The sequence below is a fragment of the Protomyctophum bolini genome, assembly GCF_963924005.1.
Source record: "Protomyctophum bolini genome assembly, chromosome: 15".
In the NCBI taxonomy this organism is placed as follows: Eukaryota; Metazoa; Chordata; class Actinopteri; order Myctophiformes; family Myctophidae; genus Protomyctophum; species Protomyctophum bolini.
This window is the reverse complement of record NC_137876.1, coordinates 22322605-22339554: the sequence shown is the minus strand read 5'-3', so window position 1 is coordinate 22339554 and position 16950 is coordinate 22322605. Positions and strand designations below refer to the sequence as shown.

General features: G+C 46.3%; 1 protein-coding gene across 1 annotated transcript in view; it reads right to left on the bottom strand.

Annotated features, from left to right (window-relative positions):
• The window catches only part of ralgapa2 (Ral GTPase activating protein catalytic subunit alpha 2), a 186749-nt gene that overhangs the window by 98245 nt on the left and 71554 nt on the right, over positions 1 to 16950 (bottom strand). Inside the window, 11 exon segments of the mRNA XM_080784277.1 lie at positions 1932 to 2087; positions 2792 to 2890; positions 3498 to 3691; positions 5104 to 5271; positions 7270 to 7443; positions 7813 to 8026; positions 8343 to 8437; positions 8624 to 8746; positions 10722 to 10865; positions 15240 to 15431; positions 16651 to 16888. Coding sequence (XP_080640403.1) covers positions 1932 to 2087; positions 2792 to 2890; positions 3498 to 3691; positions 5104 to 5271; positions 7270 to 7443; positions 7813 to 8026; positions 8343 to 8437; positions 8624 to 8746; positions 10722 to 10865; positions 15240 to 15431; positions 16651 to 16888 — 1797 coding nt within the window.

Sequence of the window (16950 nt, the reverse complement as noted above, 5' to 3'; positions counted from 1 at the left end):
ATGTAATAATAAAGAACAACCTTGAACATCTATTTATCCCCCTGTAAGGTAAATACTCACATCTTCTTAATTGGTTGGAAGTCAAACTGCCTAGGAATCCCCCCGCCCCCTCCCTTCTATACATGCAAGTTACTGAAGTTAGGATTTTAATTGGGTAAAAAATTGGAGATGAGAAATATTTTTTTTTAAAGAAGGAAGAAAAAGGAGAAATGTCTAATGCTGAAAAGAGGCTATTTATCCCCAAACCACTCAGTCCCAAACAGGAATGTTTCAAGCATGTGTGCACTTATGTCGACGCATGCTGAAGGCTTCACGGGGGGAAAAAAGGTGGGGCGAGCAAGCCCCATATCGCAAGAGGAACGAGAGAGAGAGACAGAGGGGGAGAGGAGAGGAGAGGAGAGCGGGCAGAGAGGAAGGAGGAGGGGTTGGGGGGGGGGGGGTGAGAGCCACTTTCTTATGTTAAGCAGGCGTGCGTCTGTCCTCCATTGTGTGGCGTGAGGACTCTTTTCTCCGGCCAATTTGAGCACGCTTCAGTGGCCACCCCCCCCCCCCCCCCCCCTCCTGGCCCCCCGACGCATTATACTGAACCACAACAAAAGCTGCAGAATTCTCCCCCCCCCCGCACCAAACACACACGCATACACACACACACACACACACACACACACACACTCATTGCTCCACTCTATACTGCGTTCCCCCAGCCTGCCCTGCCCCCCCCCACACACACTCTTGTTCGGACACACACACACACACACACCCACCCCTGGCTGACGTGTCTGTCAGTCTAACGGCGCGCGACAGACCTCGGTCCTTAATTAATCACGTATACGCGGTGGGGACTCAAAACATTATTTAACGACACGGAAAACATTCTAATAAGCTTGTCGCGCTGCCAAGACAAGGCAATAGAATAGAGACACACACACACACACACACACACACACCCATGCACCCACCCACGCATGCGTACAAATGGAAATAAATAAAGGAATTTAATCATCTCCATCCTCTCTCTCTCTCTCGGTTTCATCTTTTGTTCTCTTTATCGGACGGTTGTGTCGCTCAGCAGCAGCCTGGGTGTGACTGCGGGGAGACAGGAAGATGGCACTAGATGCCAAAACACACACACGACCGTCCCTCAACCCTGCTGGGGGGGAGGGGGGGGGAGAGACTGGACGCCTCAGTGACCCCAGACTGCAATGAACCCACGTGACCCTCCAGACCTCGCTGCCGTCAGCAGCTGTCCTAACGCTGACCCTGTGACAGGTGACAGGTGACTGATGAGGACCGGATTAACAGCCAATCACAATTATGCAAGGTGGTGTCCGAGACTAATTCAAGTAGCACGGGCTACTACGGGGGGGCATAGATAAATGGACAGTGAGATAAGATACAGACAGAAGAGTCCATATTCTTGTCCAGGCAACATGGACATGAAATAGTTTGGACTGTTGAGCCCTCTAGTGCCGAAGGAGAACGACACCTCACCTCACAACGAGACGGGCTTGTGACCTACTGCACATGTAAACAGAGCTGCTACCTTTAAAACACAGTACTTTTTTTTTATACTATTTAAATAGTTTTGAGTTTTCTCAAGACTATTAAAATAGTATACAAAAAATGTGTTTTTTTTTGTATACTATTATACTATATATTTTTTGTGCTGCTATTTGTCCCAAAGCGACTGCAAAACAAATGCTGCAATTTGTTTAAAAAAAAAAGCTTTATACCCTGTTATAACATGGTATAGCTCCGTTTACAAAACGCTGTACCCCCTCAAACTGCACTATATATATGCTTTCCCCCATTTTCAACAGTTTTAATATTTTGACACTTGCTTTGGCAATGTAAAAACCAACGTTTTGGAATGAAGCTCCCTTTTGAATCGAACTGAACTGTGAGCCTGTGGCGCCCCCGGCTGGCCGTACCTGGTCGTCGCTGGTGAAGCCCTTGTGCATGATGTGGTAGAGGTGCACCAGGAAGTCGGTGTTGGGCAGCACGTCCTGAGGCTTGGTCATCATCTCACACAGCAGCCTGTAGGCCGCCAGCTTCCCCGCCTTGTACTCCGCCGGCAGCATGGTGGCCTGAGTGGACACACGTTGACTCGTTATCCAAAATGTCAGTTTTTTGGAGAAAAAAAAAAACCCTATGTTTTCTATGTCAGTGGTTCTCAAACTATTTCAAGTCGAGGACCACCCCCCGAGAATCATATGGCCGCCTGCCGACCCCCATCTGGAAATATGTTGTTCCAGGGACCCCGCCCGAGAAGAAAAGTTTTGAGTTAAAAGCGTATGCTCTGAAATAATATATATTCTAAGATTTGTGCCACATCTTCACGATTTTGTAAAAAAATAGCAGATCTACAAGTGTAGTATAGTGTTGTAGATCTGCTATGTTTTCATAATAATACTCATATAATACTTATACCATAATACTTAAAACACCAGGACTTCCTTTGAAATTTGCCAGAAAAGTCTGTGTGTTTGACTACTGGGTTTGACTGGATTGCTGAATTCCTACAATGCCCATAATGCTTTAGTGCACTTCCCCTCCTTGTGGAGAGGGGGGGAGGCTGCATGGAGGTGTGACTTTGTAGTCCAGGAAGGAATTGAGACCATTCGTAGTAGAGGGGGGGAGGGATGAAGGTATGGGGGACATTTTTACCTTGAATATCCACGAGGCGAGCATCCGTAGAGGGGGGATGAAGGTATGGGGGACATTTTTACCTTGAATATCCACGAGGCGAGCATCCGTAGAGGGGGGATGAAGGTATGGGGGACATTTTTACCTTGAATATCCACGAGGCGAGCATCCGTAGAGGGGGGATGAAGGTGGGGCGGGCCGGCGACGACAGGTTGTCCACGCTGATGCCCAGGTTGTCCCGGATCTGAAACCATGTCAGAGCACAATGAGCACAAACGTCACGATGATCCACCGGTCGGTCCGTCCGTCGTGTCTTTCTCTGTGTTCAAGCATGAGTGGCTTAGCATGGGAACTCTCTTCTATACCTTACCAAATCAAACTTTATTTGTATAGCACATTTACAACAGCCAGAGGCTGACCAAAGTGCCGAACAGGGTTAAAAACAAAACAACAGAGCATAGCAATATAAAGCAATGGAAAAAGAGACAATATCAATAACACATAAAACAGAGCATACGATAGCACAGAGCAGGACATCAGAATACAGGTAAATCAGGCCCAGAGGTATTAACTAAATCCAACTACCTTTGCTTTTATACAAAAGTATGACATCTGACTCCGAGACTACTAAGATCGTATGGGAGACAGTCAGGGTGTGATCATTTCAAATGCTCAAAATAATAACCCGAAAGCAGCGCAACATGCTTCCATGGAAGACGTGACAAGAATGGAATTTATGGAATCTAAGAAAATGACTGAAATCGGTGGTGGTGACTGAGAACCAAAGTCCGAGACAGAGAGAGAGAGAGAGAGAGAGAGAGAGAGAGAGAGCCGCGCCTCGGCGTCGTTACCTTAGCCAGCTTGTGCCAGAGGTCGTGCAGGTAGGAGAAGACCTTGGCGTGGATCCTGGGGCAGCGGATGCTGTTGACGTCACCCAGGATGCCCAGGATCCGCCTCCACAGGACGAAGGCAGAGTCGGCGTGCCAGCCGGTCAGGCTCCCGCCCGCGATGATGCTGATGTCGTCGGCCAGACACTCGCTGCTGTCTGCGCGGTGAGAGAGAGAGAGAGAGAGAGAGAGAGAGAGATACAGTATAGGTTGTAAAATGAACGGGTTAATAAACATAATCTCTACAAGGCAGATTCAGAGCTCTGCAGCTGAAATATGTCGGCGACTCCCATTACAACGTGTGGAGTTGTCGTTGTTGGTATAGGAATGAAAACAAAAAGACACATAGCTTTGATGGTATCCAATAAATAGTAAATCCAGTGCATCGAAGTGGTGAACACTTAAAACAATGAAGTACTATAGACGAATAAGAGTTTAGGTCCACACTAATTATCCATAATGTATGAATGATGGATAAGGGGTCAGGACAACTAGGCCTTTTCGTTGGAGGGGTCAGAATAAAATGTGGACTTAAAACTGCTATTTGTCTATAGTGCTATATTGTCAGTTTGGTTGAATACGTATTTGATTGGCTTGGAGCAAGAACTTGGTATGTTATCACAAAACAGCAGCACTGGGATTATTCCAATAGTTCATCGATTGAATCCTCAAGCATTATTACAAAGAAATATGAGTCCAAGGACCGGTTTCCCCACCAGAAGCATTCGACGAGAAGGCTACAAAAGAAAAGGAAAAAGGAAAAGGGAAGTAAAACCCTAAAAAAAGCGACAGGGTTTTAGTGACATCATGCATTGCAGAGGAATATGGCCGTGGGACAAGTGGACATTAGTGATGAACCGCATGAGCACAGCGCCACGTAGTGGACAGAGGAAGGAAGTGCCCAAAGACCCCAGTGAAAGAAGAGAAAGTCAGAGATAAGTCCAATACAGTCCGTCGCTGGCACTTATTCAACGAGATGCGTTCAAATGCTCCGAACGTGCATGCTCTGCTTTAAGTCTCAATATAGAGCGTCGCAGACAGTCCCTCCCCCTTTCAAAACGAGTGGCCCAGGAAATTACTCTCCATTCATTTTCTCCATAGGCTTTTCCTAAAGTATTTATCGGGTCTCTCGAGGGGGGGCGGGACTGCGACGCTCTATTGCATATGGCACAGTACAGTATGTACAGTATGTTTGTGTTATTGTTGCTCTGAAGTAGAAAAGACAAAACGGTGGACACGGGACTGCTGAAAAGAAGGAACGCACCACACGATGGAAGACATCATGTAACAGAAAGGAAACCATCAGTCAAATGAAAGGGCGACCTCGCAGGCATTCTGTTAAACCAAATCCTAGAGAAGCCTCGGCTATAGGCTACAACACCCAGGTGGTTAAGAACACGGTATAGATAAGAGTCGGAAAGATTATAGTATAGTATGTATAGGGAGAGAAGTGTTGTCTAGGCTGAAATACCCAGAGGGTTAAGAACAGTGTATAATGGCAGGCAAGAGTAGGATAGAGAGCATGTGGTATAGGGAGACGTCTGGGGTCGACTATATAGGACTACAATACCCAGGTGGTTGGGGGGCATGTGTAACACAGACTGGCGCATGGAGTTGTCGTCCAGGGGGCAGTCGGTGGGCACCACCAGCAGCAGGCCGGGGGAGGCGGGGGGGTTCTGGGGGTACAGGTGGAGGGGTGGGGGTGCCGAGAGGGCATGAGGAACGTACTGAGGAGGACCTGGAAACAAGATGAGGGGGGGGGAGGAAGAAAGGTACAGGAACAGCAGGGGTAGAGAGGAGGGTGAGACACATACTTCATACTGGATTCTTAAGGGGGTTATTGGGTGAAATACTGTACTGGTGTGTGTGTGTGGGGTCTCTCTGTCAGGTTTCGTATAAAGACACACTTCCTATTGAAAAAGAAAAAGGTTTGATTTTAATATTTTACACCTGTGGCTGAACACAAGGATGTTATGCCATAATGTGAAGGTTGTTATACTATTACTGGTTAAAGGCAGAGTTTCTTTATCTCTTCACTGGGCAATCATGGATTATTTTCCGACATTAGGACATTCCATCGTGCTATTTTAAGGCTGCCCGTGGGTGAAGTGGAGCAACGTACACTTATAGAGCACTGAAGTCTGACGTCAATATCGGTAGAGGGTGCAAATCCACGGGTTCATGTACTTTATATTGTAATCCCCACAGGGGGGATTTTAGATCACCTCATAGAAGAACTGTGTTTGAAAAATAAACATGTCATCCCGGCCGTTTCACTCATATGGATATGAAGGAATCAACTGACAGAGAGAAAACGCTATTGTTACTGCTACTGAATTAGTTACATTTTCGCTAGAAACAGACTGTATCATATATGAGTGACTGACTGTCGCAAACGATACAGACTTGTTTATTTTTGGACCACAACGCTTACTGTATATGAAACGATTTTAAGATGACCCCATGTTATTCTCCATAGAGAAATTACTTCCGTGAACCAGGCAGAACCAAGGGATGAGCGAGTGACGTCAGGACTTCGGCGCTCTATTGAATGATTCTTCAAAGGTTGGTGAAAAACCACAGCAGTCAAAGGGGGATTAGGATGAATTAATAACGCAGTCAAAGTGTTGTTACACCCCTAGTAGATAGTGCTACCTACACTATCAAAAGATTCATAATATGCAAATTGCTTATTTACATATTACCGGTACTCTAAAATGGTAGAAAGGTTATTTTCCAGCAGGGGAAATAATGTTTCTGTTTACCATCGTGGCAGTTTGACTAAACAATTTTCATTCGGGGAATTACAAATTAAATCTGTGATGTGCCACGCTCAGAATGATGACAGCTTTTATGATTCCAGTGCGCTAGAGCCGGCCGGCATGGATTCACGAAAACACACACACACACACACACACACACACACACACACACACACACGCACACACACACACATAATGTTCTTCACTTCTTCCTAGCATCATTTTGTCATTTAACACGTTACCGTCATTTTGTGTAAAACACAGCGCATGATTCACAGAGTTTCACGCCAACGTTGACGCAACGCCATGGGACAGTTGTTGTGACACAAATGGTGAGACAAACAAATCAACACGCAAAAGTACAAGCAGTCAGTACGTCTATTTTCGGGTGCAGTATGTAGTTCAGACTAGTCCGACAAACGACAACCCACCTCAAACCCTAACCTAACCATAACCGCAAGCACGGGAGCAGCGGTTATGTCCCCCTATTTTAACACTGTTTATCTGTGGAAACCGAGTCAAACAAAAGTTATCCTTTAAGCCAGTGGTTCCCAAACTGTGGTGCGTGCACCCCTTGCGGTGCCCGAGCGCCTTCTAGGGGGTGCGCGACATGAAAAGGCTAATGGTGGTGCTATGGTTTTATTATAAATATATTAACATATTATGCCAATTATATGGCAAGTATGCAGAATATAGCCTATGCTGTGACGCAAATCTGACTTTGACTATATATTCTTTCACAGCAGATTTTAACTGAAATCTTTTGCTTCTGGGGGTCCCTGAAACAACGTATTTTCAGATGGGGGGTCAAAGGCCAATTTCGTATCATTGTGACATGAAATAGTTTGTGAACCACTGGTATAGAAAACATATCTGAAAGCCGTCATGATTTAGACGACATTCAGTAGAATCTGGTCTCAGGTCTTTATGGGTCAACTCAACGCGGTGCGTTCTGAACCACCGTCGCTCTGTACCTGCCAGAGCCTCGTTGTGGCTGAGCAGCAGGTTCCGGTGGCTCTGGGGGTCGGAGGTCACGTCCATGTGAGCCGACTGGGTGGACTGGGTGTCGGCCTCCTCGTCGAAGGCCTGCCAGGGACCCTCGGTGTCGTTGAGGTAGCCGTTGGACGCGTCACTGCTCACACTCTCACCTGGAACAGAGGACGGGTGGAGCAATTGTAAAAGTTCAGTAATAAATAATATTGTTGCCGTCGGGCAGAAACATCCTATCTCCATGTTTAAATTATTTGCATCTTTTTCGTAAACCAGTAACCAGTAAGCGACCTCGAGGTTGCGTTCACGCATCCGCCTGGGTGACGGCAGACTTCTGGGCGAGCCCTGGCGCGCGCGTGCGCCGTGCGTGGGGGTTTCAGATCAACATATGGAATGAATTCTGTACTATCGTCAAGGGGCACAAATTGACACTTTGAAGAACGTCGTCGTACTTTTGCGAATTTCCTAATCTAAAGATTGGTAGGAGTCACAGATCAAGTGAATAAATAAATACACATGAAGTTTACTTTTCTCTCTGAGCTTGGGCCTTCCGTTGTTGGTGGTGGTGGTGGCGTTCCCTTCAGCGCTGTTGGCGGCGGCGTTCCCTTCAGCGCTGTTGGCGGCGGCGTTCCCTTCAGCGCCGTTGGTGGCGGCGTTCCCTTCAGCGCTGTTGGTGGCGGCGTTCCCTTCAGTGTTGTTGCCGTCCAGCTCAGCTGGACTGCAGCTCCGCCTGATGACGATCTAGGCGGAAAGAAATGACCAAGTTCAGATCCGGCGCTGTCGAGGGACAGACTCTCTGCTTTCTCTGAGAGGAAGCGTGAATGCTGATGCATACTACACATATATTGATTCTGCATTTGAGCCACGGACCACGATTTGATGAGATTTAGCCTTGCAGACCCCAAACTAAAGAATATGTCCACATTTCCATGCTCTAAGAGTGTCGTATGCGGGGCGCGCAGTCTGCGCACGCTCCGACACACCAAAGGTCCGACATGCGGGAATCACCCGTTCATGCATATATGAGGTGACACATAATATGACTGGGGACTCTCACCACTGGTGGCTCGCTGCCGTTTTCAGTCTCTCTCCTGCCCTCCGACGTCCTGCTGTCAGAACCACAGGAGGTGGGCGAGCACTCCCTCTTCTGGGCTGGAGGGCAGAGGGAGACGGTTAGTCATGACGCCTATACTTTACAAACAGTGACAAACAAAATAAACTGAAAGTCTGAAAATACACATGCGGTATAACGTCAGTTGCAACATTTTGACTGGCTGTGGAGAGACGTTGCTCTTTCGCCCATTGGACTAAAAAAGGAAAGGGGAGCGGTGAACATACCTGGGAAGGTGTCGGCCAGTTGTTGGGTGATGTCAGAGGTGCTGCTGCTGCGTGGCAGCGGGCTGTCGGCACCCCCCAGGTCCTCCTCACCCCCACACTCTGAGAGCTGGCACTCCTCCACGTCTGGGTAGGGGAGGGCAATGGAGGAAGGGAGAGTTAGGACATGGTGAGAGGTCCTCCGTGCCAGCATTCGTAAGGACCTCAACCGTTCCATCAAATCACAGTTAGTGCTGCACGATTCTTGCTTTAAAATTTCCCTTCACAAGAATTGAGATCACGATTATCACACGATTCTCATTTTTTCCCCCCCATGAAAAAAATTATTGTCTTTACTCTGTAAGTTGCTGAACATTTACTACACTCAAAATGTGTCGCCTGGAGCCAACTATTGTGGCCTTCATCAAAGTGCTTAACCTAAACCTCTCTTGTAAACAAAAACACAAGAGTGACAGCCAACTACAGCAGTGCTTACTCAAATTTAGAAATGAGATCGCATACAGTACTTGTCTGAATCTTGATCTTGAAAACTATACAAGAAAGACTATACATAATTGATATTGATATACAAGATATAAAAAGTACACAGTAATTTAACTTTGGGAGTGTTAACCAATGGAATAGCTAGTTCCATTCAGCACCCCGAAACACCAACACGCGAGCTAGAAAAGACCAAAGAGGGCTCGGATCGAGTATATATTAACACAATTCCTGCTACTAGTTGGGGAGCCTGGTGTTGGAAGACACCAGGCTACCGTTCGCTTTGTTCGGGTTTCCCCGTTCGCCGCGCCAGTTTGCGCCGTGCCCGGTCTCGTCTTTGCATTGACTTTGAATGTGATCGTGACACTCCAACTATCCAGGTTTGAACGTAACTTTACTGTGCAATTTACATTTGTTACGGTGATGTTACATAGTGACATTTTGAATAGAAATGACATAAGCATGTGGTTCTAGAAGTGGGGTCCAGGGATCCTTGTGTTTCCTGAAGGGGAGGGGGCTCATTGACATTAAAATGTTTAAGAACCACAGACATGAACTATGACCTGAGCACATGTAAAGGAGATTGCAGAAACAGGGTTTTCAAGATGTTCATGAGATACTACGGTGGGTGGGACTGTTATGGGTTAAGACGAGGGGCGGAACGGTGACATCCCGATTACCAGACTAAGCCCTTACCCACTAAGTTATGGCCCAAACTGCACTGCACTGCACTGTACTGCTCTGATGACTTTTGACCGAGCAAACCACGGAAACAAACACCAGAACACCACAAGACACAAACACACAGAAATAAGTGGTAGCAGATAAGAGGGCTAAGAGTGGTATAAAACAGTGGTTCCCAAAGTGGGGTCCTTGATGGAGTTCCTTGAGGGAGTTCAGCAAAATGATAGTTTGGAACCAATTGGACCCATTATAGGGTCTATTTGGTTCCATTTCTACACTTACATTTTGATTGTTAGTTTAATTTTACAATATGTATTGGGGTCGCAGAAATAGAAATGCCATTAAATAGCCTAATCCAGGTCAAACCAGGGGCCCTAGAGCTGTGGAAATCTTCTCTTGTGGGGGTCCTTGGCATGTCCGCCAGGCTAATGAGTATCATTTTGGGGGTCCTTGACCTGACAAAAGTTTGGGAACCACTGGTACTTAAAGACAGATGGCGAGGACAGTCACACACACACACACACACAGCCACATGCAAGCTTCATTTATATGCCATTGCAAGCGCCGCCATAGTCGTTGTATGTGGACTATATGGAAATCAGGCTTCAGATAGGCCCGTCACGATTACAAATTTAAGTTGACGATCAATTGTCACAAATAATTGCGATTAACGATTTAATTGCGATTACAATTTTACTTCATTTTCTTAATTTTAGGCTCCGTAATCACAAATTGCACAGGGCAGATATGACAAACAACTTAAATATACTAAGAAATCACAGACAGTACGACAATGTACAAAATAGCGGAAGTAGTTGATCCAAAGCCTGTCACTTGTCGCTTATAGATCTGCTATTTCCGCTACTGTGAGATGTGCGATTAGACAACCACGTGACGGTAACTGTGACAGGCCTATAGCGTTCAGAAGGCACATTACCTGAGAGTCTGTGAGAACAAGCAGAGTTACCACCAGAGATACCAGGCAAGAAAGAGCTCACAGTGTGAAGCAGCAGAGGAACGCTTTTAGTAGCAGGCAACTCGTAAAGATGGACACAGTTGCTGATGGACTGGCTTCGCTTAGCTTCCATCAGGAAGAGAGAGAGAGAGAGAGAGAGAGAGAGAGAGAGGAGGAGGAGGAAAGGAAAGAGGAATAGGAAGAGGAAGAGAAGGAACAAAGCAAAGGAAAGAAGCAGAGAGTATTCAATGACAGCGTACTACAGAATGGAAAAGGAAACTTATCAATAATTTATCAAATTAGCAGTGCTACAAATAATGAACAATGCAAATAAGAAAGAAAACACAAAACAAAACTTCCGTTCAAATATTAGAAACGTTATTTTGTGGTCCATTTTTCTTCCTCCAGCGGACTCGGTTGATAATCTATCCTTGTGAAAAAAAATGTTTTTTTTCTTTTTCTCTCCTTTCTTTTTCGGGTGAATCTCAGCAAGTTTGTACTTGGGAGGAGAACTAATTACAATGATGGACATTTCCTTTTAGCCAAAAAAGAAACACCTCCTAACTGTAAACGATGGAAGTAGTAGAGCGTGAAACACCTCCTAACTGTAAACGATGGAAGTGTCCGAGAAGCAGCAGGACAGACGGGCGGACAGCAATGTCCTGCAAATGACCCGATTGCAAGAGTGGCTTCAAGACATCACTTCACAATTAATTACAATGACCACTGAATATAGCAGATCTACCAGCTAACAACGGCAAATATTTGGCATGCATGCGTCACCTTTTTTTCCTGTGTAAATCATAGGTTGTGAGTGACAGGAGGTATGGAAAACAATTATGAATTGCATTTTTATAGCGCTTTTCCAAGTGCTCAAAGCGCTTTACAATGGTTCATTCATTCATACATTGGGAGGTGAAGTGGCGAACAGTCGACGCCAGCGTCCTCACTTCCCACATTCACACACCAACGGTGGCGAGCTCACACCGACCGACTCATTGGAGCCAATGTAGGGTTCAGTGTCTTGCCCAAGGACACTTCGACATGTGGACAGGAGGAGCCGGGATTGGAACCGCCGACCCAGGGATCATTGGACGACCTGCTCTATACCTCCTGAGCCACAGCAGCCCCAATTGTGTGATGTTATAACGTATTGCTAAATAAATAAACCCACATTAATACCTTATAAATTCATTGCATTTAGTGTTGCACTGGATTTGTTTTTCATTCGCTTGTTTCCTGCCCCAGTCGACATTTCATCTCGCTAAGTTAAAGGGTTCACAATTGTTTGTTAATTATTTTCCAAAATTAAATAACCCAAATAAATAAATAAACAACAAATTGTTTAGCACCAAACGTAATATTCACAGGAGTGAGCAGAGGTTTTGGTCTAAATAAGAAGATATTCTGTCTGTATAGCAGTCGAAACCTGAACAGAGATATTAAATTAATCTCAAATATGATGAGTTAAATAAAAAAATAAGAATAAGAAAAATCTTAAGTTACCGAGACAGGAAATTAACATCTGAGCAGTGAGAATACATTAACAGGCACGCACTCGTTTCAATCTGTCACTCGAGGGCTCTTAACCTCAACAAAGCAACCTCCAATCGCCACAATTGGTACATGTAAAAAAATAATGTATTTCATTAAATCTTAAAAAAAAATACAAGTAATGAGTGACACTTTGCATTTAAGACACTAATAATTTACACGTGGGGATTGCTTTTGTTTCTAAGACTTTAGGTTTAATTAGTTCTCTGGTGCACGGGGCTAGACCACCACGATACAGAGTGGATTTGTCTCTCGAGGCGAGGGATTAGGCCTGATTCATACTTGGTTTCACGACTTATAATAACCGATCTACAAGCCCGCAACGCGCGGCACATTGTGAGCTCGTAGATCGGCTATTTGTGGTAGTATAAATCAAGCCTGCTTTTCTGACGTTTATAATAACCTATGAATTCGGACAAGTGGTTACTTTTAGTACCGACTACAGTATAGCTGAACGTCAGAAAACAAGTATTCTTCCTTATATTGTGTTGTTTCTGATGGTCCTTTTGGCTCTTCAGGACAACACAATCCTCTCAGAACATTATTAGGAAGCATTTGCATACATGAGCACGGCCACTGTTTTGACCATTTCCAGCGCGGAGGCATTGTCATTATGCGTGGCGGACACTCGAGGCCAACATCTCAACGAGAGTAATTGAAAGGGAAGGACTCTCTATAGCTTCATTCATAAGCCATCGCATAGGGTGGGGTGTCTGTCGCCTGATCTATGAGCCATGCGATGCATTGCTAGCTTGTAGATCTGTTCTTTTGTGGTAAGCGACGCGATCGTACTAGGAGTATAAATAAGGCTTTATTGTGTGTGTGTGTGTGTGTGTGTGCCTTTGCTGAACTTTAATTGTGTCGGGAGATAAGATCAGCTTTGCCACAGCTCGCTACAGTTACCCCGTTGTATGCATATTCATAAGCATTAATTACACCCTTAACCCATTCTGGGCGGGAACCCCTTTTGGTGCTATTGAAAAATAGCAGATCTACAAGCTCATAGCGCGCCACCGAGTGGCGCGCTACGAGCTTGTGGGTCTGCTATTTTTGAAAAATCGTGAAAATGTGACTTAAATCTTTGAATATATTATTCTTTCAGTGTTTCAGTTTTAAACTCAAATCTTTGGGCCCCTGGAACAACATATTTTCAGATGGGGGTCGGCGGCATTGTACATGTATAATCTTTGGGGTCCTTGACATGAAATATTGAGAGCCACTGATGTAGAAACATGAGGTTCTTCAGAAAAAATACATTAAAAAATGTATTTTAAATTTATTTCGACGTCAGGCTTAAATGGGTTAATGAAACTATGACAACCCACTATGCAATTGATGTGCTGATGGGTGTACCGTCCAGGAGTGGGCGAAGAAGAGGCGTACAGCCTCGTTTGAAGATCAACGTGAGAGAAATCCAATTAGACGAAGGAGAAAGGCAACTTGAGATGCGTCCGTTTCATGTCCGCTCACAGACGGTACAAATATAAACAAACGGAACACGCACCAAAAAAGAAAGAAACACACACACCCCCCGTGTGGAGACTTTGGACGTCGACAGCAGAACTGGACGGACAGGCAGGCCAAAACCAGGTGTCAAAGTCGGGTCTTTGTCTTGGCATTTTCTCTATTAACATTCTGCCATAGATTATATTTAGGACAAGGAAGACAACCTCCGCTACTTAGCGCTAGTTTACCCTCCCCCCCCCCAACGCTCAACTTATAATTAGCCTGCCAGCGCCTCATCAGATAAGAGGCTGTCTGTCGTCGCGTGAATTGAACCGCACGGCGGCGCGCGTCTAAAAAGCATGGCTTTCTGACACACGGCTACAGGAGGGGAAGTGTGCGTATCTGCGTGCGTGCGTGCGTGCATGTGTGGGTGTGTGCCTGACAGGGAAACATGTTGACACTGGCCGGTGACATGTACAGAGGAACAATGGAGGCCATCTGCTGGCGTCTTTGTCCGCCGCGCGGAGCCTTTCAGAGTCACCTGGGCTAACGTACACACGGCCCCTGTCTGGAGGCTTTCATTATGCAATCAATACAGTATATCTGGCCCACGCAGCCCCCCCCCCCCCCCCCCGACAGATAATGTTATCAGCAGTGTGTAAGCCCCACAAAGTGCCACTGAAAACATCTTTTTGACGTCGGAGCCGATGAATGCGGGCGCCGGGGGCGAGATAACGGCGAACGTGTCGTAGTTGTTAAAGAGACGTTTGCCAAAAGGTGTTTTGGCGTGTGTAAGCACGCTGGTTCTCAAAGTCTGGCCCGTTTGCAAACGAACCCTCGTCTAACCTCATGTAGTTCTGTTTTGGACATCTCTCCACCCTGCAGAGACTATATGCTATGTTATAGATAGTGATACCTTTGTTCGATTTATCTTTATTTTTACCCTTGCTCGCCCTGCCCCCCCCCCCCCCCGCCGCCTTCTTTTCTTTTTGGAAATAATAAAAAATTATAGAACGTTGTTGATGTACAAGTACACCCCCTGGACATGACGCTACAGTATAATATGCTCCTGCCCCAACCCAACCCTTGATGCCGAGTGCCAAGCAGGGAGGCACTGGGTCCCATTTTTCAGAGTCTTTGGTATGACCCGGCCGGGGATTGAACCCCGACCTCCCAGTCTCAGGGCGGACCTCCCAGTCTCAGGGCGGACCTCCCAGTCTCAGGGCGGACCTCCCAGTCTCAGGGCGGACACTTTTTTAAACACCTGTAATGTGATAATATACAGTAGTTGATTCTGATTTAGCCGAGTTATGTAACTCTGACGGTGTGCAAATAGAAAGCATTGGTTCCGTTTGCACACTCTCAGATTGGGGACCCAGAGACACAGAATGGTATCTAAATGGGGGGGCTGTGAATCACTGATGCACCGTGACGCCTGCTTTGATACGACAGAAATAACGTTTTTCTGTCTATAGCAGTGTTATTCGGAGGCTTGCTTACCGGAGGCCTTTTGTCGCACGTTGTTGCGCGCCTTCTCCACGCCGGGGGCCCCCGAGGTGGTGGCGGAGCGGAACCTCATGGGCTCCTGGCCCCCCCCGGGGCCCCCCTGCTCCCCTCCACCCTGCTGGTTCTTCCAGCTCAGAGAGAAGGAGCGAGCCACCGCCGCAGACTTCTGGGACTCGCTGATCACTCCTGGAAACACACACGGCACGCACAGAGTAAAGATACACACTCCTGGAAACACACACGGCGCGCACAGAGTAAAAATACACACTCCTGGAAACACACACGGCGCGCACAGAGTAAAAATACACACTCCTGGAAACACACGGCGCGCACAGAGTAAAAATACACACTCCTGTGAAGTGAGGGGCGCTCCCATCGTCACACATCACATTCCGTGCTCAGCCGATCAAATCATTTCAAACATGGTATACACACAGACACGCAAAGTTGGGCACAGGAGGAAGTTGTTATAAACGATAAAACGATAGCGGATTTCATGTGACCAGGCCTATGATGACAGTCACCTGTGACTAATCTATGATGTATAACTCCTCCACATTTGGACTCATTGACTTCCATTATGAGAAAGAAAAAAGAAAATAAATATAAATATAAACACACATTATAAAACGACATCATACATCCGGCCAATCACAATTTGCGTCCTCACTTTTTTTGTCTTCAATGTTTTGCGTTTACACAAACACAGAAAACTAGTCATAGCCTAGGGGGTACAATATTCAGTCTAATATCATGATATGGATATAATATTATTGATACTAGGGATGTCCCGAACACGTAGTTTTTTGGCTCCCAATCCGATTCCGATCATTTGAAAATGACGTGACCCCCCCCCCCCCCGATCACCCGATCCGATCGGGACGGTGTTGTTTTCGTCGACTAAAACTAAGATGAAAAATGTTCGTCGACTACCTTTTTCCACTGACAAAAACTACATGGAAACTAAATGAACTATCATATTAGCTATGATGACTAAGACTAAATATACCGACAATTTCGTCAACAAACAAAAACTAGACAAAAATGTTAGCAAGGGACTAGTGGACAAGAGATCCAGTATAGGTCATTTTACAATTAGTTGCATGCTGAAAATAGCCGATCTACAAGCTCACAAACTTGTAGATCGGCTGTTTTCAGCAAGTGTCAAAACGGTCATTGCGACGGCATCAAGGCCCGCAAAAATAACCATTTAGTCGACTAAATCAACTGTAGATTTAGTCGACGTCGACTAAAACTAGACTAACACTAAAACATTCCAGGTGACTTAAAATGTGACTGAAACTTGAAGAGACGAAACAAAAAATCAAAATGTGCCGGCTGGATCGGGACAACCCTATTTGTATACGACGACCCCCCCCCCCCATGTCCTCTCTCCTCCCCTCACCGCGTCCCCTCTGCTTCTTCTCCTTCTGCTCACTGAGCTTGTCCAGGGGCAGGCTGGTCATGTCCAGGCCGTAGACGGAGCGCGCCAGCACGGCCGTCAGCGAGTCCATGATGCCCGACCACTCGCTCACCAGCTCCTCCCAGCCGGTCAGGGACGACAGCACCGCCAGCAGCTCGTCCCACAGCTCCCGCGAGATGAACACGCACAGGTTGGCGCGCACCCACGCCACGATGATGGTCTGGGGAAGACACAGAGAGAGAGGGGGGGAGGAGGACGTTAGTGGTGGTGACACAGCTTGGC